At 46.2% G+C, this 27,092-nt stretch overlaps 1 protein-coding gene across 2 annotated transcripts in view; it reads right to left on the bottom strand.

The window, feature by feature from the left end:
- PRAG1 (PEAK1 related, kinase-activating pseudokinase 1) overlaps positions 1 to 10,659 on the bottom strand; it is a 44,990-nt gene extending 34,331 nt beyond the window's left edge. Inside the window, exons 1-3 of one of the 2 annotated variants that reach the window (XM_032468324.1) lie at positions 10,487 to 10,659; positions 5,919 to 6,409; positions 2,302 to 4,130 (exon numbers count right to left, since the gene is read on the bottom strand). In XM_032468324.1, coding sequence (XP_032324215.1) covers positions 2,302 to 4,130; positions 5,919 to 6,248 — 2,159 coding nt within the window. In that variant the 5' untranslated portion in view covers positions 6,249 to 6,409; positions 10,487 to 10,659. The remainder of the gene's footprint in view (positions 1 to 2,301; positions 4,131 to 5,918; positions 6,410 to 10,486) is intronic. The other variant, XM_032468325.1, reaches the window with a different exon arrangement.
- Between the last annotated feature and the right edge of the window lie 16,433 nt (positions 10,660 to 27,092).

The raw sequence follows: 27,092 nt of genomic DNA, 5'->3' as shown, positions 1-27,092 counted from the left end.
AAAACTGACATCAGCCTGCCAGTTACCAGCATGGTACTGGTATAGGTACTGGATCAGCTATGGGCTGCATCCTCATCAATACTCTGATCTGCCATCACCCTGAACGGCTAGGTTTGAAAGCTGTGGGTTCCTGGCACCCTCCTCAGAAGCATTCAATAAGGACATCACAGAGTTACCAAATTAAAAATCAGCTTGTGGTCCTAAGCCTGCCCTCTTACCTCCTCATGGGAGAGATGATTCAAAAGATAATGTTGGCTATGCTTGAAAAATCTCCCCCAAATGAATAGATACAGTTTGACTTATTTGAAATATTATCAGATGCTCTTTTCTTTCCCTGTGTTCCCTTAAGCTAATTATATTTCCTAGATTTTTCTCCCCAAAGCCCTGAAAATAAAAACTTTTTTTTAAAGAGCTGGAACCCAGAATCTCTGAGATTCCCACCTGGTTTGAGTTGTATATAATCTAATGGTTTTGTCATAAACTCTGATTTCAAACCAGATGCTAATGAAAATTCTACACGAGCCACACTGCTTCGGTGACTGCGGTATCTCCAAGCCCTATGACTCTTACACAAGGAGGTTTCAGTTCCTTCTCCAAGGTTCAGGTGGTGTTTCTGGGATTGGGCCAGGACCATTCCTATAGGGTGTGGTGTCCCCATTACCATTAAGGTGGCTTTTTGCCTACAAAACTCATCTCTGTGTTGGCTTCTATTCTTCTCATTTGAGCCTTTCAACAACAGAGAGTTATAAATGTACTGTTATTATTATCTGATTTTGGAGAGTCTCTTGGAGGCTCAGTCACAGTGAGTGGCTTACTCAAGATCACTCAACCTATAGGTGAGACAGAGGCAGCATGAACTTGATTTTCTGACTCTAAAGCCTATACTTCCTACCAACCTTCTCAAGCCTAAGGCAGACAGATAAAATGCCCACGCTTTACTTGTGTGCCCTGCCCAGTCTTGAGGCCTGCTGATGTGCCCTATGTGTTTGGAAGCACAGACTTTGGAGGCACACTGCCAGGTGTGGCCATGTGACCTAGGTAAGTTACTTCAGCTCTATCTTTGTTTTGTCATCTGTAAATTGGGGATGGTAATTCCTACCTCCTAGGGTTGTTCTGAGCATCAAATGAGCTAATATGTCTAAGTCCCTTGGCTCCATGGCTGGCCCACAGTAAGTGCCATATAGATGGGGGCTCTCCTGAGCTGTGGGACCCCTTATTCATTCAGGGTGTGAACACTGTAGCCAATGAGTCCGCGACCACCTAAGGATCCAGAGGATGGATGTCTACTCCTCATGGCAGGTGGCCAACTCAATACTAGAACAAAGTAGTGGTCCCAGAAAAAGTCCATGCTGAAATACATCACAGCCTGAGACGCCTTGATGTTCAAAGTCAAGTGTCATTGCTGCTTCTCCCTGTGGTCAGTTGCCTGCTTCTGACATCAACCTGGAGGCACACAAGCCAAAACAGAGCCACTGGAGATGACACAGCTAAAGAAAGTCTGTCATCTTTTGAAAAACAGCAGGTTGATCCTTTCCCTGATAGAAATCCTTTTTGCTCTAATAGAGGGACTTTTTTTTTCCCCCCAGAATTTAAATTCCATGGACAACATAATGCCGTAAAAAAGGCATTTATTTTTCTTGGGCCTTTGAGAAGGACTTTAAACTGGCAGGAGAGAGCAGTGAAGTGGTGGAGAAAGCTGTGAGTTTCAGCACGCTAACATGAAACTAGATTTTTTTTCTTTAAAAACCCACACCTGAGGGTTTCAAACTACATGCAGCACCTCCTACTATTCTGCTTTTGGCTCCAAGGCCTAATCACCATTAGGGTCACAATTTATGAAGCACACTGGCGTGGCTCCTTTGCCTCCCCATCTCTTTGCCTCTAGAGATTCTGTAGCATAGCCTCCTCCTGCCTTCTTTTGCATGTTTAAATAAATGGAGAATTGCAGGAGCTGAGGGGAAAGGCCGCTACAGATACTTCAGAGGGATGGGGAGAAAAAGAGCACCTGATTACAGGATGATGGGCACCAGGAAAGAGCGACAGCTTGGCAGTGCTTCTTGGAAAGATGCCTTCGAATAGCCATTCCCAAGCAGAGCACTGCTCCTAGGCTTGTGTGCTAAGCACCAAGTCGCAGAAATTTACATAAAGCCACAAAATCTCTGGGCCAACACTGGTGCCTGGACTCAGGACTCCAAGCCTGTGTGGGATGACTTCTGTAGAGACAGCAAAGACCAAGGTTTCTGGAAGAGCCCTCTGTCCTTTGGGACAAAACCTGAGCCGCACACACACAATTGTACTCACCGCGACTTTGGAGGCGGTGGGGGAGGTGAGAATGCCTCAATCCCACTTCTGTCCTTGGGGAACTCAAAGGCAAAGGATGCCGATTTGCTCATCCCGGTCCCGATTTTGCTGTTCTGCCCAGAGGAGCTGTCTGTAGGGCGGAGACGGTGCCAGGTAGAGGAGTTCGAGGGGTCCATGGGGCCATTTTCCACCTCTCTTCCCCAGCTTTGACTTAACAAGTCCTGCTCCACCTCCTCCTCTTCCTCTATCCGGCACTGGCGACTCCAGGCCCCAGTCTGGTACCAGGGCCGCCTCTGGTCCAAGGCTGATGTGGTGGTGGCGGCGGGCGGGGGGCCCTTGACAGAGTCACTGGTAGGGACTCCCTTGGCTCGGCAGGAGGAAGCAGGGTCAGCGAGGCTCCTGGATGGAGGCTGGAGCCCAGTGCCACCACCTGAGTTCCCTTCACTGAGGTCAGACAGTGGGGAGGCAGAGGAGGACACTGGGGACCCTCCAGGGCTGCTCTTGGACAGCTTGGGGGGGATGGCAGGCCTCCCCTTGGGCATATTCTCACTGGCAGCTTGATGGTGGCTCTCCCTCGAGCTCAGCCCCTGCCCAGATAAAGGCTCCCCTTCGGCTGCCTGAGGGATCTGGCTCAGGGGCCCACGTGGCCACTGCACCCCCACCGAGGAGTCAGGGCTGCTTAGGTAGATTGTGCGGTGGTCCTCCTCTGGGTGGGCCGCCATGACCGTGATAGTGGCTGCCACCTGGGGGGCTACCTCTGGGCCTTCCCTGTCCTGGCCCCAGCCAGATACTGTCTTCTGAGCCCAGGTGTTAGCCGTCCGCACCTGGCCCTGGGCAGCTACCATCTGTTCCACCTTGGCCTGTGGCTTGGAAGGCACTGGAACAGCTTTCTTCCTCTTGGTGCTCTCAGCATAGATGGGTTCAGGCTGTGCAGCCTCCCCAGGGTGGGCTGGGGGTTGGGACCCCCCTGTTGGCCCAAGGCACCTGCTGGAGGCCACCCCACGGCAGCCAGAGTCCTGCTGCTTCCCTGGCCCAGGTTCCCTCAGGAGGGAACAGTAGTCGCTCTCAAAGTGGGGGGCCGAGGGGCTGCTGGCGCGGCTGTTGGCACTCCCGCAGGAGAGGCCATCTGAGGAGCTGGCAGCCTCCGACGTGAGGGACTGCTTCTTGGGGCCCAGGCGGGGTGGGTTCTCTGTTGGGCCCTGGCTGCAGCACTCCCTGGGGAAGCTCAAAGCCTGCTTCCCCTCTTCGATGGTCCCTGAAAACATCCTGGGTTCCCAGCATGCTGGCAAGCAGTCCCCACCACCATGTCCGTGTCGGGAGCCATTGGCCTGTGAGGCATTCCCGGTGCCTGGGCTCCCGGGGCAACAGTCCAGGATGGAGCAATATTCTCCCCCTTCGCTGTCCCCCGAGGGCGAGCACCTTTGATCACTGTCATCCTCGGAGGGCAGGGATTCCCGTAGGGGCTGTGCAGAGGGGTGGGGCCCAGGGCCCTTGTGGCAGCCAGATGTCATCCCAGCAAAGGTGGCCAGTTTCTGGCGGAAGCTCTCCTGAGCGGAGGTCAGCTCTTGGTAAGGAATTGTGGTTTTAGCTTCTCGTCCAAGTTTGTCATCGAGGAAGCTCACGGGGTGGAGGGCGGCGTTTCGCTCCCCCCGGGGCTCTGGGCTCTGCAGGCTGACCATGGCACAGGCAGGCGGGCAGCGAGGGTGGCCGTCTGCAGGGGCCGAGGGCCCAACAGGCTTCTGGATGCCACGGAAGCTGCCCAGGTAAACTACTGGCACATCTTCCTGCTTCGGGAGGGGAAGCTTGCCGGGGGCTCGTCTCCAGATGACCTACACAACCCCAAGGTTCAAAGACTTACATTAGACCTTGTCAGAGAAAAAAGGAAGAGAGAGAAAGTGAGAGGGTAGGGCCGCGACATTGTAAACCGTCTTTCTTGCTGCCTGCTGTGGAGCAGCCGGGCAGCACGCCTCCCCTCTGATCTCTCCCCACAGCCTTCTCATCATCGCCAGGGCCCCTGTGGAGTCATTGGCCTTCCCAGGCTCTGCACTTCCCACCCACGTCAGTAACTCTTCTGCTTAAGTCTGTGAGGTAGGGGAAAAACACGCTAACGAAGAACATTTTGCCTTATCCCTCGAAACTGCTGGATGAGGTAAGTTCTCCTATGGGCTTTGAAATAGAGTTTGAGGTTTTGTTTAATTTTTGCTTTGTGTTTGTTAGTCTTTTGATAACCTTGTCACAGTAGGAAGAAACCAAAGTCATGAGGCTTTTAAAACACCTTGGGTGGGTGGTGGGGTCAGAGGACAGGAGGGTGGGGGTGGTTTCTGAGCTGGGCCCCAGCTCCCTTGCTTCACTCTGAGCCATGATCTTTCTCCCAGTTATAGGCAGTGACCTCGGCCCAGGCCTGCACAAGTGGCTGGACTAGTTGAGCTAGAGACAGAGATGTGGGCTGGTCATTCCCATCACTGAAGTCACCGACTCCTCCTCCTTCCCTTCTAAAGTGTTCCCTACCCCGACTTGTAAAGCAGCCTCAAAGTAGGACCTGCATGTGGCTCTTTTCCAAGAAGATTCTGAACAGGAGTCCCTGGTTTATGTCTATGAAGGTCGAAGGTATGGAGAAAGGCCTGGGGAATAGGTGTGGCCAGCTTCCAGAAAATGAAGCAACTCGGAAGGGGCCATGAGCCTGAGTGTAACCCCAGAAGATGGGTCACTTCAATCAAGCCTCCCCTGATTTAAAACTGAAGTTCACACACCCTTCCGGACCCACTCACCACAACAGTTTAGGAAAACCTGAACAGGCAAAGAGTTCAAAACAGGTCACAAGCAGTTCTTAGAATATGCCCTAGACATACAGCTTCCTAGGAGATGTCTCTAGAGGTGGCAGGCTCTATGCCCCTTCTAAATAATTAGACCTTTGGGTCACCTGGGGGATGAGCAGAATGGTCTAATCTCTACGGATATAATTGTTTTTAGTGATCTTCCACCAAAGCTGGAAAAATCCAAGCTTCCAAATTGGAAATATGAACACTGGCTAGGAATTGGATGATATTAAGGAATCACTGCTGATATTTTTAAGTGGGGTAATGATTTTTTTAAATAAAGACTTAATTTTAACAGGTACCAAAATGATGTGATGTCTGGAGTTTGCTTTAAAATCATGGGGCAGGGAGGGTGGGGGCAGGGGTAGAGATGAAACAAGATTGGTCATGAGTTGATGGTTGTTTACACTGATGCCTCAAGATGGTGGACACATGGGCTTCATTAAGCAGTTCTTGCTACTTTTGTATATATTTTAAATGATCGATTAAAAATTTTTTAACCTTTTATGAAAAGTTTCATTTTGGTATGCTTTGATACAGTCTTCAAAAACATCATTCATACAGTCGCCAAATAAACTTGGAGGGATGGGATGAATGGTTCTTAGCCTAAAGGGACTGAGAGAAAGGAGGGCAGAGAGAAAAGAGGGCAGCAGTCAGGAAGGAGAAGTCTTGGGGCGAGCTGACGGGAAGCCATCCTGCAGGCATCTTGCTGGAACAGCCCTCCCTGGCTGCCCGCCAGTCACCAACTGTTACAACAGGAGCAGCCCCTGTAAAAATACCACAGGGCTGAGTCAGCCTCACCTGCGAGCCGTCGGCACTCACACCGGCCTCTGTCCATCCATCGGAGGCATCGGAGCTCATCATGGTGGGCTTCACGGCGATGGTGGGTTTGGAGTAGGGCGAGCTGCTCACGCCGTCATCTTCGGGGCGGCAGCTCTCAGGCCTGGGGGGCAGGCGAGGTGGAGGGGGCAGGCTGCCAGATCTGGGCTGGGGGCGGCTGGGCACCAGCTGGTGGTCGCTGCGCAGGCAGAAGCAGTTTTTGCAGGACCCGGGCTTCCAGATGTGCTCCACAAAGTCACTGCACGCAGACATTTTTGGGTTCTCGGGGTTCAGTGGGAGGGTCTGGTGCATCTTGAGCGGTGGACAGGGTGCTGGTTCATCTTGTGCCTGGCTTCCTGGCGTGGTCTTTGGGGAGGCAGATGTGGCTTACAGGGCAGCTTCCTGGAAAGGCAGAACACTTGCCTGGTCAGAGATCTTCCCTGCCAGAGGATGGGTGCATGATCAATTAGAGTCTGATGATGTGGATGGGGAACAGAAGTCAGAGGGAGGAGGAAAGGAGAAGAAAAAAGGTAAAGATTAGTATTCTATTTAATCTGAGGTCTTCACCCATTTGTCATGAGGCTTTCAGTCCCTCTCTAGTGTTGTGGCCTTATAAAAGCTGTAAAAACTAAACACAGCTCTGTTGCATGTACAGCATAAAAGACACTTCAGCCCCCTAAAATCCTGAGCGCTTGGAGGTTTGGGGACAGTTAACAGGAAGAAATCCCACAGGGCTGTTGACGAGAAGTGTGTATCTCATCCATGTATCCTCTGCTGCTGGGGGTCTGGAGTCTAGGACTCTGCCACACAGAAACAAGAACCACCAAGTAGGACAGTAGATAAAAATCATGGCTTCCAGAAGATAAGCCACAATTTTTCACCAAGAACTACGTGAGTGGGGAGGCAAGCCTGGGCTCTGAAATCAGCACTGTAATCCGTACTTGTTGAGGAGGCAGAGACACAATAGGTGAGAGAGGTGTGCTGGCCTGCCCTCCGAGGGATCCTTTTGGGGACGTCTGGCATCTTGGGATTTCACGCCCCCTTCCCCTTGCTTAATATGTGATATTTGACCCAGGGCTCAGTGAGATCAATACAGCCAAAGCTGCAGACCAAGGAGGGAAACAGAAAGAGAGATTCATAGTCAGGACAGTCCTGTGGTCTCAAGTTGGGTAGAATATAACAGAAGGAAGAGATGACCACAGTTATTTTTCCCTAGGAAAACCCTGGAGGTGAGGCTGGGTTTGCTGCCTCTGAGAGTTGGTCCGAAAGCAGAGAGTTTACACAATAGAATTCGCCTGGTAATTCACTATTGAGAGGGAACTTGTAGGGTTGCTGATTTTAACCAGTGAACCTGAATAACACTCATTAGGTAGCTGTCATCCCCATTTTACAGATGGGAAAACAAAGGCAACGACATGAATTAAGACCTGTCCATAGGCACAGAGACTTTGGGGCTTCTAGAGAGAGAAGCCAACTTTGCCAGCAGCCCCTCACATCACTTCCCCACACATTATACCCAGTCGATTGCCATTTCCTCATTTCAGTGAACTGATTTCCTCCTAAGGAGCATGTTTAGGAGAAAATCATCCTGAAGAATCTATGGTGAACAGAGTCTCATTAGACAGGGAGGGTTTGGTGCCGGGGTCTGCTTTCCACCCTCCTCCCGTGAGAACTGGCTCTGAGGCTGATACTCTCTAAACCATCAACAAGACTAACCAGGTGGAATGAGCCAGGAACCCCAAAGATCATTCTTCAATCTCTGTGGGAAGAGCTCTCTTTCTGGTCTCCCACACTCTCAGACAGGGGTGCTTATTCAACAAGGGCTGAAGCTAAATTTGCCTCTTTTCTCTCCAAAGTTAACCAGGAAAATCAGTGCATCTTTAAGCTCAATGAATACTCAGCAATAAAAGACACGCATTTGTCTTGCGCAACTCTGTTATTAGGATTGTATGCATCAAGATGATTGCGAATTGAGTTCTCCTGTGAAAACACCTAAGTAGCAGGTTCATTCCTTGACAAGTTCACCAGAAGAGGTCACTAAGCTTCAAAAAGCAGAGGAAGAGAGCAAGGATTTTTCTTCTACAAGGCCAGGCCACCAAGTGATTTAGGCTGTGCTGCTGAAATTTGAAAGGAGGGAAAAGTGGAGGAAGCATTTTGGTGTTCAGCAGAGCAAGTCTCCACACTCTTGCCCCAAGGTGGGGAGAAGGTCCTTTCCTGGGGATCCTGGCCACAGAAAAGACAGCCCCCTACCTCCCCGCTCTGCTGTAGGCAGAGGCTCCCGCACCCCTGGGTGGGATGGAGAGACAGAGCTTGGAAATCAGTTCTGGGTGAGCTCATCTTGATCCTGCAGCTCCTCAAAGGGCTGGGCTCTCTGAGGAGGTGGGCATCCACAGACAGGCAAAGAAGCCATTTCCTTCTTAGCAGGCAACTGACACAAACTTGTCGTGGTTGCCTGGTGCCAGAGGTCCTCCTCCTCTGTAGCTCACTCCAGCCCTGGGACTTCTGGGAGGCTCTGGATTACCAACACTCAGGAAGCTGCCTTCAGAACCCCTCAGCAGTTCATGAGCACTGTCCTTGCTCCCACCCTCAGCTCTGGAATTCTCTGGCGGTGGGCACAACTTTAACCACATAGCTCTCAGAGACTGGAAAGGTTTTCCAGGCAAAGTCTTTGAAGACCTGAACAGAAGGAAGCCCTGGGCTCCTCACCATAATTGACTCACTATACATCCTGCTACAACTGGTTTCTCAGTCACAGCAAACAGAATTTATCACCACATCAAGCCAGAAAGGATTCTCTTCCAGTTCCATCTGTCTAGAGAGGTTTTGTGCTTGGAATTCTCTATTTGTTTTAAGTTAAAAGATGGTGAAAATTCAAGTGGCACTCACAAAACAGGAGCTGTGCCTGCCTCCCAGGGCCAGTTCTCCACAGCCTGGAAAGGCACCTTCCCAGCCCACATTCCTTACCTCTGAGGGCGAGGCAGCCCCCAGAATTATGCAAATTCCCCCATTTCAGTGGGAGGCAGCAGTGCAAGATTAGAAAAAGATCTCAGCATTCGTTCTGATCCAAGTCATGATAAAATATCTTTGCCTCTGCAAACTTCTGCAACAGATTTGTGGCTACAGTTTGCAAGACTGAAGCTGTCAGATACACACCCACCCCATCAGAAAAAGAATCTGAAGAGTGGTGGCCAGATCCATAAAATGAAATCTTTGGGCTCCAAATGCCCCTCATACTTGCATCAAAGGTTGCTCACACCTTACCCTGAAGTGACAAAAAACACTTACCTAACAATGTATATAATATATTACAATTAAATTAATGCAACACCAGCAAAGAGACATATGCATGAAAGTGTTTGTGTGATTTCAACAGTCCGTTGACAGGGGCTGCCCAGGCAGAAAGGAGAAAGTGATGGCCTTACTTCTCTCTCCCTACCCACCACACACACACACAGGGTAAATCATGATATTCGCCCAACTTTTTTTCTTTTTTCCTTCTCCAGTGCTATGTAATCTAATCTCAGCAGTCGGAATGTGGTTTTTGTGGGTTAGAATCATTACGGTCTAAAGCAGTGAGGATACCCGCGTTCCACAAGATCCCACCATAGAGAAATAACCGCAGAAATCCTTAGTGCTTCCTGTCGAATTTATGGCTCAAAAAGGGAAGGGGTTGTTACGGATAGTTCAGGCCAGTGATCAATAAGGTCTTCCCAACCTGACTTGGGCTGAACGCCTGGAAAAATTCCTCCCTGCAAGACCTTTGGGCTTTCCTATCGCTCTGCAAAGCCATGTGCTTGCTGGCGGAGCTTTACCTGAGAGAAATATACACAGCAATTTGGCCCTGCCTCCATTCTCATCCAGGACCGGAAAGTGGAGAGGTGGTATTTTCGAAGTGTGTGTGTGTGTGTGTGTGTCCCGCTGGGGAGGGGGCAGCACAATCAAAGGTTAAGAACGCGCTCACAGTGCACCTTTTGGAGGGCTCTGCCACAGCTCAGGAAAAAGGCATCATCTCATTCCCTCTGGAGACTCCCAGGCTGGCATCCAACCGGGGCTGCCTAAGAGGCAGGTACTAACCTGGAGCCCCAAAGCATCACCCCCGGGGACCTGGTCCGAGCTGCCCCGCAGTCTCTCCCTCTCTGCCTCTGTGACAATCCTGCAGCCGCGGAAAGGCAGTCTCCACAATAGCAATCCCTAAAGCGCTCCACTCTCCTGCCCCAAACAGAGCAGCCAGACCAGCGAGACCAGCAGAACAGTCGGTTCCCCTCCCGGAACTCGGAGGAAAGTTTCCCCATTCGAAAGAGCGCGATTCTCGAATTAATCGAATAACCTCCGGCTCCCCTGTCCTCGGGGCTCAGCGCTTCCACCTCGGGCGCAACCCGGGGCGCACGCGGTCCGGACGCTCCACCCTCCCCCAGGGGTCGCCTGTCACCCCGGGGACGCTGACGGAGGTCGCAAGCTCGGCGATCGCCGCGCTCCCCCGGAGCTCCCCTCTGCGGCCACGTTTGCCAGACAAAAAGAGGCCGACTTTGGAGAAGGCGCCGCGGGCTCACCTCGGGGCCGCTCTCCCCCGGCCTCGCCGCCTGTCGCCCAGCCGCCAGCAGCCTAGCCGGGTGCCTCGGAGCATTGTTTGGAGAGTGTGTGCGCGCGGTGCGTGCCCGGCCGCGGGCGGTGTCGTCTGCCCCGCCCGGCGGCCGGGTGGCAGCTGCGAGCGCGGCTCCGCCCCCTCCGCCTTCGTTGGCGCCGCCCGCCCGACTCTCGCCGCACCTCCGCTGTCCCTGCCGCCACCCCGCGCCCCCTCCCCCGGGCGGGCTGGCTCCCTGGCCCGGGATTCCACCCCGCGATCTACGCCCCGCCCCCCTCCCTCTCCAGACCCGGAGGCTCCGCCTCCAGCCCGAGACTTGGCGCCGTCTGACCCCCAGCTAGCGCCCTTTTGCACCCCTCTCCAAGGATGGCCCCGCCCGGTTTTACAGGCGCGAGTTTCGGGTGTCTGCAGCTTTCCTTTGACCACAATGTGCGCACAGGTATTATAGATGTCCTACATCCCTTCATCCAGCCGGCTCTGAGACACCCTGGGAGGAAGACGGGTACAGCCCCAGGGCTGGAGGGGGGAACCAGAAAGCGAGGGGTCGGGAGGCGGTCAAGATGAGGTCAAGATCCGAGACGGGTTCAGAAAGCTGCACCAAGATTGTCAGTGACTGTTGCCGGTAGGAGGCTGACTGGCGACCGGCCAGGCTGGGAATCCCGACAACGGGTTCTAGGTCTTGCTCCATCCCTCGACTGATTCGAGGCCTCAGGCAAATGGCTCAACCTCTTGAACTTTAGTTTTCTGAAAGTGGAATCCTAGGGTTGGAGTGGAAAGAGCTAGTCTTCCACCACTCTGGGACCTCCAGGGCTTCCGCAGGCCAGTATTACACCTGTGTTTACATCGTTTCCAGTAAGTGACTCATTCACTGAGATAGAAGGAGTTCGAGATAGTCCTCGGGCTAAAAATCTTTTAACAGAGACTATGACAGCCTACGACCTAGTCAGTCCCCTCCCTTCCTGCTGCTGCCTACAACAGGCTCACACCTTGACCTGGGTATCAGGGAGCCAGGCCAAGGTCACCACCTTGCGCCCGCCTGGGTGCGGGGAATGCGGCGAAATGAAACAGGAAAAAGGCCCCAGAAAAATGCCTGTGGCCTTCTCTCTACTTCTTTCTCCTCCCCAGAGAGGCAGCGTATAGAATTCCAATGTGGGTTCTCCACCAGGCAGCCCACCTGGATGAGCTTGTGAGCCTCTGCCCAGCTCAGAGGAGGAAGGCAGGCTCTCCCTGGGATTCCTGCTCTCTCCACTCTCCATGTGATCTGGCAGTGACATACCAGGACTGAGAGGGCAAAGAGATGAGTGGGGGTGGGGGGCAGTGAGAGGGAGAAGACTTCTATTTGAGGTTGTCTTCTGTGTGAGCAAAGGAGAAAGATAGAAGGGATATGCTGATTTCTCCTGAGTATGAATAGATTTGCAGGGAAGGTATAGAGGGATGAAAGTAGAACTGACATTTGTTAAATACCTACCCTGTGCCAATCAACCCCATGAGAGGGACATCATCCTCATTTCATAGAGAAGACTAAGGCACAGAGGGCCACATAATTTGCCATCAGCTGAAAAGTGGTGGTACTGGGTTTGGAACCAAAAGCTGTCTGGCTCCACTAATTGGCAATTCCACTCTGCCACACTGCCCTCCCTAAAGTACTGGCTGTCCAGTTCTAGTTTTCTTTCTTCTCAAAGTGAAGGGGAAACCATTTGAACAAACATGGAAGGAAAACTCTGTTTAGGCTCCATCAGCATTAAACAAAACTGAATGGTCAATCCTGCTCATTTACCAAGTATCCAGGAGGAGAAGGTGTTGATAAGCAGGTAGGTACAAAGTGACATAGTGATCTCTGCTGGGGAACAAAAATGACATCAGGAGGTGCATGCAATTCAGTTACAATGGAAGAGGGCCAGCCCGGGTATTTGAGAAATTCCTGGTTCCCATGATTCAGGCTGGATATTTCAGTTCTTCCTCTGTAAGCTCAGTGGGGACACTCACCCTACAGAATGGAGCATATAGGAGGCACTCACGTTCCCACTTGATTTTCTTCTCTTTACTTAATTTAGCTTAACTACAGTAACAGGCTAAAGAACATAATTATAAGAAGCAAAGGCTATAGTATAACAAGATTGGCATGGGACAGCAATTGAAGGGTTAATTCAGTCTTTCTGCAAAATAAACTGTTTTCAAGTGTTTTGCTGCTCTCACACAATATACATGCATTATACTGTAGTTGCTAACATATAATGTGCATCTTTTTATGCCAGTAACATGGCCTTAAAGCCGGCTTCATCTTGCCTAATGAAAAGAATCAAAAAACAGTTTAAAAGAGTCGCTTAGATCTGCACAAAATACCCATTCTCTTATGTAGTGATCCACTAGTGACTGTTAAGTACGTTATCTCCTCGATGAAGCTACAGTAAGCTCATGCATTTTAATAAACAATTCTTGCTGGAACTTCCAAACTGTACCCTGCAATGCAGTGCAATTTGTGTATACACAGCATCCTGCTTCTAGTTACTTATCAGTTCATTTTCATGACATTTTTAATTGCAGGGCTTGGGTTCCCTGCTACAGATCAGACCTCGAAGAAGAGCGATTTCTCTCAGGGTTTTAGTCCTCGAGCACCATTCTGTACGAGGGAGCAGTTAAATTGGGGGAAATTAGGACAAAGGCTGGGACAAGTGGTGCTTTGGGGTGGGTAAAGTAAAGCAGTTTGGAATTAGAAAAGCAAAAAGGTAGATGAGAAGCCACATGACATTAAATCACACAGAGAAAAGGCTAGCTGGGGTATCTTAGGGGTTAGTGTGAAGATGGGACCAAAGTAATCCAAGCATGATATCTCCCAGCTGGAGAAGAAATCTCAAGTAATAGGTGTTCAATTTCAGTCAAAAACCACGTACTGAGAGACTTCTACTTATGAAGCACTGGGCGAAGGACCATAGGGGGAAAAAGAGAGGTGGATAAGAGACAAAATGTAAGCTCTATGAGAAGATGATAAGCCGGGGCAGTGAGGATTCAAAATAGGAAAAGACAAAAACACAAAAAGTGGTTTCATGGAGGGAGGGGGCTTTGGAAGATGAGAAGGATTCCAATTCATAGACAATGGGGACTTTCCAGACTAAGAGAATGGTATCCACAAAGGAATGGACGTGGGAGAGGCAGAAGACTTTTTTAGAGATTTCTTATCCAGTCTGGCTGGAGTATGATTACTGGAGACAAGCCTGGAGATGGCGTGGGGCACTGGACAGGAAAGGCTTCCTGTCCAAGTGAGCCAACAGGAGAGGATGAACATTTCTGAGCAGCAGAATGACATCATCCAAGTTAGTTTTTCATAGGCTCTATCTGGATTTCATGTCTCAGATGGATTAGGAGATGCGAGTAGAGATTGGAGACAAAGAGACTGGCTTAAAATTTCTAACGCTGGTCCAGGTGGGAGGTCAGGGCTTGATAAGGGACATGGCAAGGGGAATGCAAAGGGTGGATGTTGGATGGATGGTTTTGAAACATCGAGAGGGAGATATGGGGATTGGCTGCTTCCTGATGAGTATGAGCAATCTGATATTAACTAATCATAGCTTACATGATGGGGTGCTTTCTCTGTGCCAGGCCTGGTGTGCTAAATGATTCACGTGCCTTCTCTCATTGACATTTCATGGAAATGCTGAGGTCAGTGCTGCTGCTGAGAGAGAGGCAGGAATCAAAGATAACCAACAGAACTTCAGCCTCAAGAGACTGGTAGAAAGGTGGTGTCATTAGTATGAATAGGGAAGTCAGAGGATTTCGTTTGTGACCTCTAGAATCTGAAGTGTATGGTAGCCATCTGGTGAATGAAGATATCCTGCTGGAGGGGTGTTTGAAGCCACTAGAAGAATGAAAGAACTTGGGAGAGTCTGGTGAGGAAGTAGCAAGGATGAGATGGGGAGGGGGAAGGTGGGGGACACAGTATCTAGGAGCTGTCTTCCAGACCTTTTGTAATCCCAGGCAGTGTGAAAAGATGTCTCTGGGAGAGAGTGAGGAAGCCTTATCAAGAGAATTCCAGGTTTCAGTTAAGTGCATGAGGTGGGGCATGTTCGAGACCAGCTTTAATTCTCAGTTACTTTGCTTAAGGCAGAAGGAATTTCCCAAAGAACCCCATGGAAGAAGTAAATCAGATGGAGCACAAATGGGATGGGAAAGGTAGTCTTGACAGGGATGCAAGTAGGGAAAAAGTGCATTTAACAAAGGGAGGAGGGTAATGGCAGGTGAGAGAGGATGAAACTCCTGGAAGCCGTAGGCATGTGCTAGGCTTGCCTTGGTGGCATTTGAATCCCAAAAACATCATGGCGGGGATCAGGAGGGTCAAGAGAGAAGGAAAAACTGAAAATTTGCTGTGAGAAGTCCTTCTGGGTTCCCTCTGTCCTGCTAGAAAATGATACAGCTCCATTTCCCTCTCTCTTTCCTCTCAATTAATAGTCAACTCTTTCTGTTGCCAACCCAAAGTTCTCTCTCTTCTTGGAGGTGTGGAAATTCAAGTAATCTGATCCATTAGTCCCTGTCTCATGATTATGGCATCACACCCTTGGGTCCCAACTTTTTAAAAAACCTTTCTCTACATCCTATTCTTCCCTGTCTTTAGTCCTAGGCAGTACTACACAGGAGAAACTGTTCTAAATAATTTACAGTATCATATTCTAAGCACTGAGTAGATGCCTCCCTTTGAAAGCTGTTATTCAAATAGCTGCAGATGTCAGAAATCTCAACCCACATGGGACTGAGAGCCAAGGGTTCAATATTGTTATGATCTTTCTTTGTGCCCAAGTGCCATAGAACTCAGATGTCAGGTGTTGAAGATGGAAAACACTTTCCTCCCCAGCTTTCATAGTATAATTGCAGTTAGATGTGTACACTGTGACAGATACCTTATGGCAAACCTCATTTTTTTTCAGAATGTTACTGTCATGGGTTGAATTGTGTTCCTCATCTCCTCCTCAAAATATACTGAAGTCCTAACCCCGAGTTCCTCAGAATGTGACCTTATTTGGAAGTAGGGTCTTTATAGATGTAACCAAGTTAAAATAAGTTCATTAGGGTGGGTCCAATATGACAGATATCCTTATAAAAAGGGGGAAATTTGGACCCAGAGACAGACCCACACAGAGGGAAGCCAGTGTGAAGACATAATAGGAGAAGGACCACATGACTGAAGTGATTCATCTGCCAAGCCAAGGAAGACCAAGGATTGCCAGTGTACTCTGGGAGCTAGAGAAGACACGGATTCTTCCCTGGAGCTGTCAGAGCTTGGCCCCTGCCGACACCTTGATTTGAACTTCTGGCCTCCAGCACTGTGAGACAATAAATTTCTGTTGTCTTAAGCCACCCAGTTTTTGGTACAGTGGGCTCTCTGTTTCCTGGGGTTTCAATTCACAGTTGGTTGAATCCAAGGATGTGAAACTTGTGGATACAGAGAGTTGACTGTATTCATTGAACTATGTCATTTTATAGAAGGAACTTGAGCAACCTCAGATTTGGGTATGCGGGGCTCCTGGAATCAAGCCCCCAAGGATACCGAGGGACGACTGTACTTTGTTAGAGTGGCCCTAGGAAACTAATGTAGTTACTAAAATTAAAATGTTCCAGTGAATGATATGCAATACCGCTTCCAGACAGATGATAAAGATTTTTCAAAACTTAACTCAAAAGAACATGACATACAGAGTTACATTAATAGCCGCCATGAATGTAATGCCAGACAGCTCACTGGAATAAGGTCTGAGTGTCCTTTTATTCAACCTGCCCTGGGACAAGAATGGTCCTTCTTGCGTCCACAGCTCCCTCCTCCTCCAGCTTTCAGGTTCACAGTTAGGGGAAAGTCCCAGTTAGCTGAGTTTGCATTTGCATGGTTGAGAAACTTTACTTCCACGCCCAGGCCATGTGAATTAAGCATCTCAAAGCTCATAAGAAGATTGTTCTTGGTCCACAGTCACTTCCAAAAATGCCGTTAATGGACATAATGAGTCTTCTTGGTCTAATCCTTCACTGGCAAATGGGGACCCTGAGGCCCTAAATGACCTATGTGACTTGCTCAAGGTCTCATAGAACATTTCGTAACACTTCTTCTGAGCTTTCAAGGTTGTTTGGTTTTAATGCAAACCCAGCTGTGAGTTGAGGATGTGAAAATGAGAACTATTTGAAGAATTAATCCATCACACCCACTGCTTGACTTTCTGACTGAGCTAGGGTCAGAGTTGAAAAGAAGCAGAATATTTTACATAGGGAAGGGTCACAGAGAAAAAACAAATCCATTTGAAAGATCTGTTTAGTTACCGTAAAGAAAACTTCCTAATGGCTCAGCTACTTGGGAAGACATTTGGACAGTTTCTTAAAAAGTTAACTGTAAATCTGTCATATGGCCCAGCAGTTCCACTACTGGATATCTACCTAAGAGGAAAGAAAGTACATCCACACAAAAACATGCACACAAATGTTTGTATAATACTATTCCCAATAGTCAAAAAGTGGAAACAACTGTCCATCAACTGCTCAATGAGTGAACAATATGGGATACATCCATACAATAGAATACTATTCAGTAATAAAAAAGAATAAAATACTGATACATGTGGCAACATGGTTGGACCTCAAAAACATCATGCTAAGTGCTAAGTGAAAGAAGCCAGACACAAAACACTACTTAATATATGATATCATTTATATGAAACATCCAGTAAAGGCAACTTTTCAGAGGCAGAAAGTAGATCAGTGGTTGCCTAGGGCTGGAGGTGGGAAAGGGATTTGGGAGTGTGGATGAACTGGAAATGGGCATGGGGGTGGATCTTACTGAGATAATGAAAATGTTCTAAAACCGGATTGTGATGATGATTGAATAAACTGACAAATTTACTAAAAATTACTGAATTGCATGCTAAACCTGCTTGAACTTTATGGTATGTAAATTTCATACCTCAGTAAAGTTGTTTACAAAAAGAGAAAGATGGCATAGTATTCAGCCTTAAAAAGGAAGGAAATTCTGACACATTCTGAAATGTAACTGAGTAGGACCTTATGGGGCCTCCCTGGACAGACCCTGCCCCCATATCCTCTGCTGTAGCTCCTCTCTGATAACAGTATCTCATGCATATTTCCTGAGTTTTTCAGATGCTAAAAACCACCACCAAATGGAAGAAATTAACTACTTGATGATTGTGAGCATGGAGCCCCCAGAACTTCTGGTGCCTAAAGATTGATGTTAACTGCCCTGTTACCTCAATATCAACCAATCAGAGAATTGTGCACAGCTGATCACATACCCTGGGATGCCCCTCCCTCATCTGGCCTTTAAAAATGCTTTGCTGAAACCCTTTGGGGAGTTCAGGGATTTTGGGGGGCATGAGCCACCCGTCCACCTTGCTCAGCCCTTTTTCCACTCCAAACTCTGATGTTTCAGTTTGTTTTGGCCTTATGGTGCAGCGGGCACAGGAATTTGCGTTGAGTAACAACATGGAGAAAACTTGAGGGCATTATGCCAAGTGAAATAAGGCGGATTGTTGTTTGATTCCACCTATATGAGGTACTTATAGTAGTCAAATTCATGGGGACAAAAAGTAGAAGGGTGGTTGCCAGGGCCTGGGGGAGGGAGGAGGGAGGATTGTTTAAAGGATACAGTTTAGGTTTGGGAAGATGAAATTCTGGACATGGGTGGTGGTGATGGCTGTACAACAGTGTGAATGTGCTTAATGCCACAGGACTGTACACTCAAACATGGTTAAAGTGGTAAACTTTATGTTATAGATATTTTATCAGAATTAGAGAGAGAAAGGGATCACCTATGTCTCTGTGAGTGAACAGCCTGTTTTTGAAAGATGAAGCAGGTCTGAGAAATCTCAAGTATCTTTAGGTCAATGAGCATTATGCCATTCAAAAGGTCATGGTTTTAAACTCCTATAGGAGAGGGATGGATCCATAATCCTATAAACATCACAGAAACTCCAGGCTGATTGCTGCCTGATAAATCATGGTTGAGAAAATATCACATGCTTTACTGTGGTTCAACAGCCCCATTACTGTCGCTGTCCACTCGTCTTCCCCAAGGCAGCTTCATTTTCAGTTTTACTAGGTCAATAGGTTTCCACATGTCCTGACCTTGGTGTTGTCTTTGTTCACTTTTGCAGGAAGCCTTCTGTGTAATGTTACCTTTAAGACCTAGTTAGCATTTGCCAAAACCTAGCCATAAGGTTGTTATTACATGGACCTATATCTTAAAGGGTTTTACTCACATACAGGTAAGCAAGCCGGTGCTCCAAGTTTTCCTGAAGATTTTTCAATGGTAGAAAAAAACAGGTTTCTATTTATCTAAAAAGAACATGTCATTTGCCACCTATTGTAAAGTTTTATAAACCTGTTGAAAGAGTGTTTCCTTTGCCTATTTACCCTTGAAGTGAGGTGGTGTGTTTTCTCTCTCTTTTTTTTCTTTCCTTTCTTTTTTTTTTCTCTTAGATTCTCATAGGAAATATACCACAAAAGGAGGCTAAGATAATTTTTTGGACATTTACAGCATTTGACTAAAAACCAGCCTTGGCCCTTTCCAGGAGTAAAATCCCATTCTGATACAGCACAAGGGACTCTTGGAGAAAGGTCTTCTTTCTGTGGTACACCACATGCTGAAACCAGAAAAAAAAAAAAAAGACTTTAACCTGTTTCCTCCTTTTAAGTTTGAGTACATGAACTCAGTCATACTCATGAGACAGATATTGCCTGATTTCTGCATGGGGTGGGGTGGGGTGTTGTGGGGGAGCAAATAAACCTCCCATCTAGGACCTGCAGATGCATGCTGCCTCCTTCAATTTCAGGTCCACAGCACACAATAGACAGATTATTTATCGATGCCAACCCCTGCGCCTTCTAAACTGACTCTTATTAGTAAAATTATTTCTTCCCAAGTCATGTCAGAGAATTAACATCCTCATTTTGCATCTCAGTAAAGTGGTGGGGGTAGGGGGCCAGAGGACTTGCATAAGCAGACCAGTTAATGATCAAAGATAGACGATTGGAGGAAAAAACCATGATTGATTTGTCTTCCAGATCCTCTGTATAAAACCCCCAGCTGGCTTCGCAAACAATGTCACCATTGCTGCACTTTGTGGAGCCAGGATGATCTGCCTGTGGATTTACATTCCTAACTGGTGCTGGCATATAATAATGGTAGCCGAGAGGCTCCTGGAGGGACACTTGGTAGAATGTCTGGTGGCCACAGAATGTAGCAGAGTCAACAAGCTTTGCAGTCACCAGTGAATGGGGGACGGGGTCGGGGGGCACCATGGCTAGGAGACAGAGGAGAGCAAAAGCTTGAACTAATTTACTGGAAAGCCCCAGGCCTTGTTAAGGAGTCTTTAAGATAATAGCTCTTTTGACTGGCTGTTCAGTTTTTTCCCTTTTAGAAGTAGCAGTGGTGGTTGGCTGGGAAAGATGTGGCGAGAGCAGGGTAGGAAGGGGGTCAGAAGACACGTGATGGGGCTGATTAACAAGAAGGCTTTGTGAGCAGTGGCAGAGGGGACACCTGCAGCTCTTCCAGACATGCTTTGCCCAGTGGGGGTTGTTTGAATGAGAAAACAGCTTCCAAAAAGATGTAACACAAGAGCATAAAAGGAAAAGAAAACTGTGCATTTGTGAGATGAGGGAATGGTAGAGTTTTATCTCTGATTCCCCTTTAAATAAACCTTTTATTATCTAATATTCTCACCCATAGGTCAGGGCTCACCAGATGACGAGAGAGAGGACTCATTACCAGGGCTCCAAGCTGGTGTTTTGCTCAAAAAGGAATTTGCTTTCAAACAGACGTGTATTCACTAATCTCTTTTCTTTAAAAAAAATAAATAAACACAAAATCTCTTCCAACTCAGCTGACTAAATCTGAGTGGAGATGACAGCAGCATTCTCTGCATGATTCCACAGAGTGAGTGTCCAGAATGAAAATAAATGTGACTTTTCATATCAGAGCATAGTGTTGCTTTGTTTGTAATTCAGTTAAAGAACAGGCATCACAATGCTCTTGTATCACAGAGGAGAGAGTAAAGAGAGCCACTTCTTTGGGGCTGAAATTACAGCTAAACCTGTGCCTGACAGATTGGAATCAGTATCTTAAGAGAGCCAGAAGGGGACAGTTCTTGGTTTCCAAGGGGCTATCCTTGGGGTGAGGAGGTGGGGAGAAGCAAAAGAAAAAATCCCCATACCTTTCGTGATCAACCAGCTTAGCCAAGATCTATTCCAGATGGTTCTTTCTCATATTTATTGGCATTTTCCAAAGCTAATAGAGCTTTGATAAGTATCAACTGTGTGCTCATATACATGAGATATCAATCCATCTCTCAATCTATCCATCTCTCCTTATTGAAATGCTAAGTTGCCAAATAAAGTCATCCACTTATATTTGGTTTTAGCAGGACTTGGAAGGAATTAAGTGAGGTGTCATCCTTGTCAACTTTGGAAAACATTCCCTGACTCTGGAAGCTGAGCTGGATGTCTCTTCTTGGTGCTTTCACTGGCTTCAATTTCCTTGTCTGTAAAATACAGTTAGTGATACATTCCTCAGGAGGTTGTTTTTAAAATTAAGTCAGCAAAGATATGTAAAATGCCTAGTCTGGAACCTGGTGTTTTAGTCCATTCAGGCTGCTATAATGAAGGACCATCAACTGGTGATTTATAAACAGAAAACAGCATCACAGTTCTGGAGGCTGGGAAGTCCAAGATCAAGATACGAGCAGATGCAGGGTCTGGTGAGAGCCCACCTCCTGGGTCACAGAAGGCTGTCTTTTTGCTGTGTCCTCACACAGTGTAAGGGTCACTGAGGGAGCTCTCTGGGGTCTCTTTTACAAAGGCATCAATCCCACACATGAGGGCTCCACCTTCATGACCTAATCATCCCCCCAAATACCATCTCCTAATACTATCACCTTTGCTGGCATCAGTCCATGAATTTTAGAGGGATCCAATCAATCTATAGCACTTGGCATACACTATACTTTCAATAACTGATAAGGGTTGTTAAGAGCATTCATCAGAAAGTTAAATCCATTCATGTACTCATTCAATACATTTTTTATTGAGGACACACCCTGTGCCTGGCTCTAAGCAAGCCACCGATGATACAGTGATGAGCCAAACAGATGTGCTTCCTGATTTTCTGAATCGGACACTATAATGGAGGGGAGAGTAAGGGAGTACACAGTGAGAGATCCAAACAGGACCATGCACTTTTGATGGCAAATGGTCACAGGAGCTCTGAAGGGACAAAGCTCTATAAGGTCATAAAGCAGGGGAACTCAATCACCTAGGGAGTCAAAAAAATCTTTCCTCTGAATGAACATCATTGCTGAGTTTGTGAGGATGAAGAGTGACCACTTGGAGGATGGGACACGAGACAAAAGTGGGCTCTGGGAAAGGGTGTCTGTTCTGTTGTGGTTTAATTTCATACTCTTGGAGGATTAGATTTATTGCTATTAACTTGGAAGAACTGAAGTCCAGTACTTTTTCTGGCATGAGTTACTATCCTCTGGTGTCACAGGGATGGGTATGGAGGGAAAATAAATATAATACAAGGAGGAGGTTTGGGGGTCAATGAGGAAGACACCTGGGGGAGGGTTATGGAGGCAAGTAAGAAGGCACCAGTAGGGTTCTGGAGCTAACACAGAGAACACTGACCGGGCTGTCAGGAAAGCTGAATCCTGTCCCTCGCTGGGGGACAGATGAGAAAACTGGGCTGCAAGGGACAGAGTATTTACCCAGGATATACACTTAGTAGGTGGTGAAACTTAGACTAAAATCCACGCCTTTGTATTCCAGGTCTCTTGACTACACCACAAATAGAAGGTCCAGAGGAAACAATTGCTGAGGTCCCTTCCAGGTCTAATGTTCAATATTATGAAAGAGCCCAATGGTGCTTCTTCAATAGTAGAAAGGAAAAAGAAAAGAAAAGAAAAGAGAAAAAAAGAAAGAAGGAAAGAAAAAAGAAAAGAAAGAAAGAAAGAAAAAAAGAAAGAAAGGGAAAAGAAGGAAAGGGAAGGGAAGAAAGGAAAGAAGGAAGGAAGGAGAGAGACGAAGAAAGAGAATAGAAGACAGAGATAGACAAAGAAAAAAGAAAGAGAAATGATAAGAGAAAAGAGAAGAAAAAAACTTAAATTCTATTATGACTTTTCTATTTTGGAATATGTCCAATTTAATCATTTATAGAACCATGAAAATCCACATCAGAGCAAACATCAATTGAGTGTTCTGTCTCCAGCCCACCTTAAGGGCAATCACTAGGAGAGATGCGAGACTTCCCTGCCATATTATCATAATGGTTATTCCAGCCAATGCTTGATTATCTGTGCCAAACGCAGGGCAAGCCAGGGAGACGTGAACCCCTGAGAGAGTTCAACACTGTTCTGAGTCATTAGCTCCAATATCCTCGCAGCTCCAAGAGCAGCCAAGCTGGAGGTTTCTGCGGAGCTTCATTCCCTTAACCACTTCCACGCTATTGTGTTGAGCCTATAGGTTTGGAAAGGAGAAATAACACACAGCAAAGAAACAATTTATTTTACTTTGCCCTCAAGGCAGACAGCAAGTTCATCACCCACTTGAGAAAGAAAAAGGGTCTTGAGTGTAGACAACGCGTTATCCTTTTATTTCTTGCACCAAACCTCCTTTTGGAGGTTTGGCTACTCCAGGTATAAGGCAAATGTGCTTCTCCTCAAGGCCTTACTGGTATTTCCTTTTTCCCTAAGCCACAGCTACCAGACACTGATTTTCATGCCAATGTCTGCCTCACTGCCCTCCTCTGCCACACACACACACAATTTTTCTGTTTACACTTTTGTAAGAAAATTAAATATGCTGCCAGTTAAACACAGTATCAAAGGCCCTCAGTTACTTATTTTTGTTTCTCTATTAGAAGAAAGGAATCATGATAAAAATTGTGCTTTGCAGTTTGAATGGAATTTAAATATTTTTAGAATAAAATATTGGTAAGTGATGGATATCTTCTCCTCACCGAAAAACCCTTATTTTATAAAACAAATGTTTAAAAAGTTGAATCTTTTTTTTTTTTCTGTGGAATAGAGACTCAGGAATGACACTGAAACTTGTTGTCAGTAATACACAGCAACAGCTCCTGGGCTCTCTGTGGTGTAGAAAGAGAAAATGAATAACTAAAATGGAGATATTCTGATGTGATACTATATACAAAAATATATCATCTATAAAAACAGCATATTAATAGCACCCTTATTTTTAACCAAAGTCACAGTAATATAGAAGGATCTTTTCAACACTTATCCCAAATTCCATTATTGAAGTATTTCCAAGTGCCAGAGGAATATCTAGAAATGTACAAATCAGACAGTATAGTGGATTTACAAAAGGGTTAAGAGAGAAAATAAGGTTGGTTTTTATTAGCACACAAACTACTTCAAAGAAAACTAGATACCTTTTAAGGAGCAAAGGGCCCTATTTGGGGGACTAGGCCATTAGAAAATGTTTGTGTTCAGAAATGTCATCTGTGAGTCACAGAATCCCCAGTCTAAGGTTTATACCTTAGACTCAAGATTAGCTGGCTATACTGGGTCTTGTCATTGGAGAGTAACCTCATTTACTTTAGAGAAGACATTGTGTTTTAAGAAAAGACATTATTGCCCTTTGTGATACTATCATCTGTTCAGGTTACAGATACATCCCTAGTTCCTCTTAATAACCTATGATGTGTATAAATTATGAGTTTATATTCACATTTTTGAATATATATATTTTGTCTGTATCTCTCAAGGTTAACAAGTTCTATAAGGTTTCCAACTGCTTTGCAAAGTAACACTTTATTTTACTTTCTGCAAATGCTGTCATTTTTTATCTCCAAAGGGTAAGCGCCCCTCCACTCTGGGCTCCTGAGAAGCAGTTTATATTCTCTTACTACTTCTGCAGGTTTCCCTTAAATCTCTCTTAAACTTCCCCTAAGCTTCAGTACACAAGTTCATCCTAGACATGCCTCCTTAAATCTGTCATCACTGACAGAGTGCCTTTACCCTACCAGTGAGTTTTTCCTTCCATATTTTGTATTTTAATCAATTCTAATCAGTTCTACCTGTAAAGCTCTTTCTTACTGCCCCCCCCCCCTTATAAATTCTATTCAGTTTCCAAAGTTCATCTATAGGCCATTCCCCCCCCCCCACTCCCCCTACCTTGTCCTTTTCCTTCTTAATCCAATCCATTTGGAACTTCTATACCATTTCTGCTGGTCCCCTTTCATGCTACTTCCAAGCCTCCTTTCACTATTCTTAACCATTTCTCAGTTTTCTCTCTTGATCTTGCCTCAACAGTAACAGATCAAAGGTCAGATACCACCATTTACACTTGTTTTGTACCCCCTCTTAACTTGTAGGAGTGAGCTTTGCATTTAAGATGAGCTATATATGTATTTTGGTCTTTGATGGTTTCCCTGTCAACCTTTGTCAAGAAAATATTTAGTCTGTCTGCCCTGTTGCCAAGTTTATTCCCCACCTGGGTCACTTTTGTTGTGTCTGTATACACAAGAACACCTGAAATAACCATGGATGCTGGTTATCTCAAAATGGAGAGGCAGGAAGGGGATTCAGTGAATTACCATGCTGGCAGATGAAGATCATGCAGTGTGTAGAGCATCTATAGACTTCACAGAGGCAAGTGACTAAGAACTTTATGGTATCTTTGGGTGAAAGGAGAAGTAGATTGCATTGAATCTGAGTCATATCTGGATCCTGAAGCAGTTATTATTACTCATTCCAAATTAATTCACTGGCCTTCTGGATTTTATATACTGTTCAATCTCACAGGCTCATCTTGCTATAGGCAGCATGACTGATCTTCAGGGTGCTCATAGGGTCTGGGTTCTCTGCCCTGGTCAAACCCACATCTGGTTCTCATTGCCACTTTTTTGAGCCAGGAACCTCATCTTTTCCTTATGCAATATCTATCATTATAAGCTTAGGGCTAAGCCAACAACAAGGTGATGTGTTCCCCCCCCCCCCCAAAAAAAGCCAATACAATCTTAGTCTTATTGCATTGTTGGGTGATGAAGTCCTGGGCAGAAATGAAGGTCTAGCAGAGCCAAGAGTCTGGATACTGTTGATAAGACACAGTTTAAAGTCTGGAAGCTGTTATCACCTGGAAAAGAGGATGTGATACAGAGAGGGAGCAACAGAATCCTACTTCCATCCCTACATGTCAGGAGGTAATGTGGAAGAGGGACTTTGTTTGTATGAAATGTATTACTAGTGAGGTCAAATTGTAGGGAGGCCCACTAAGTTCAAAAATGGAAAGAATTGGATTGTAACTGGTAAGCATGCATGCTCCTAACACTGGTAAGATGTAAGGACTTGTATTCAGATGATTAATCAAGATAGTATGGAAGAGATGCCTGCCTTACATGGAACTAAAAAGACACAATTCAACTCTAACTCCAGGCTTCTTGGAATCTATGATAGCTTCTAATTCACTTATGTCTTTCAAGAGATGTAGCACCTGTAAATAAATATGATTCCAGTTTCAGACATAGAGATGAGAAGATTTTATGCAAGGGCAGGATCTGGGGGGGATGGGAAGGGGGAAGGTATGTCCGGTATTAATCTTGATGGTTTTGTTCTAGTAGGTCTATCTTGAAAATGATGATAGTCATTCACACAGCAATACTAATTTTGTTCTCTCCTTCACATCCAGTACACAACTCAATATAGTCATCTCTCGGTACCATGAGGGATTGGTTCCAGGACCCCCATGGATATCAAAATCCACGGATTCTCAAGTCCCTTACATAAAACAGGGTAGTACAGTCACCCCTCTGCATCTGTGGGTTCTGCATCCATGAATTTAACCAACTGCAGATAGAATTTTGACTATAGCTACACCAGGATTTCAGCCATCTAAAACCTTTAAATGTTTGAAGAATAATGTTTGGTTGCTTTTTAATGTTAACTTACAATGATTAGGAGTAGAAAATAATTAGTCTTTGGGGGAATTATACTTCAGAGAAAAAGTACCATTTACTGAGTTGCTTTCAATATATATCACATTCAATCTCTAAAATAATTCTACAAGGTAAGCATTATTATTCCAATTTTACAGTTGATGGAGTGAGGGCGAGCAAGTGACTTAACTCAAGTTCACATGACCATTACATTGCTGAGCTTGTATTTGAATCTGGGCCTATCTGATGCCACAGTCCTTTCACAGAATTCCATGGCCAGCCCCTACTCATATGTCTTGTATATTTTTGAAGGATAGAAGACAATGTTTAGGGATGCCTATTACTTCTTCCTTTTTTTTTTTTTTACATTTTTTAATTGAGTTATACTCATTTTACAATGTTGTGTCAAATTCCAGTGTAGAGCACAATTTTTCAGTTATACATGAACATACATATATTCATTGTCACATTTTTTTTTTTTTTTTTTTTTGGCTATGAACTACCACAAGATCTTGTATATATTACTTCTGAAAAAAATGGCCTGGCTTTACAGGGATGAAGCAGTCTTTGCTTAGCAGGGGGCAACTCCACTGTGGCAATGTACTAGCCTGGGTTTGAATATCAGCTCTTCCCTCTGAAT

Source organism: Camelus ferus, chromosome 26 (assembly GCF_009834535.1).
Source record: "Camelus ferus isolate YT-003-E chromosome 26, BCGSAC_Cfer_1.0, whole genome shotgun sequence".
NCBI lineage: Eukaryota > Metazoa > Chordata > Mammalia > Artiodactyla > Camelidae > Camelus > Camelus ferus.
The sequence above is the reverse complement of the archived record's forward strand: the minus strand, read 5'-3'. Positions and strand labels throughout refer to the sequence as shown.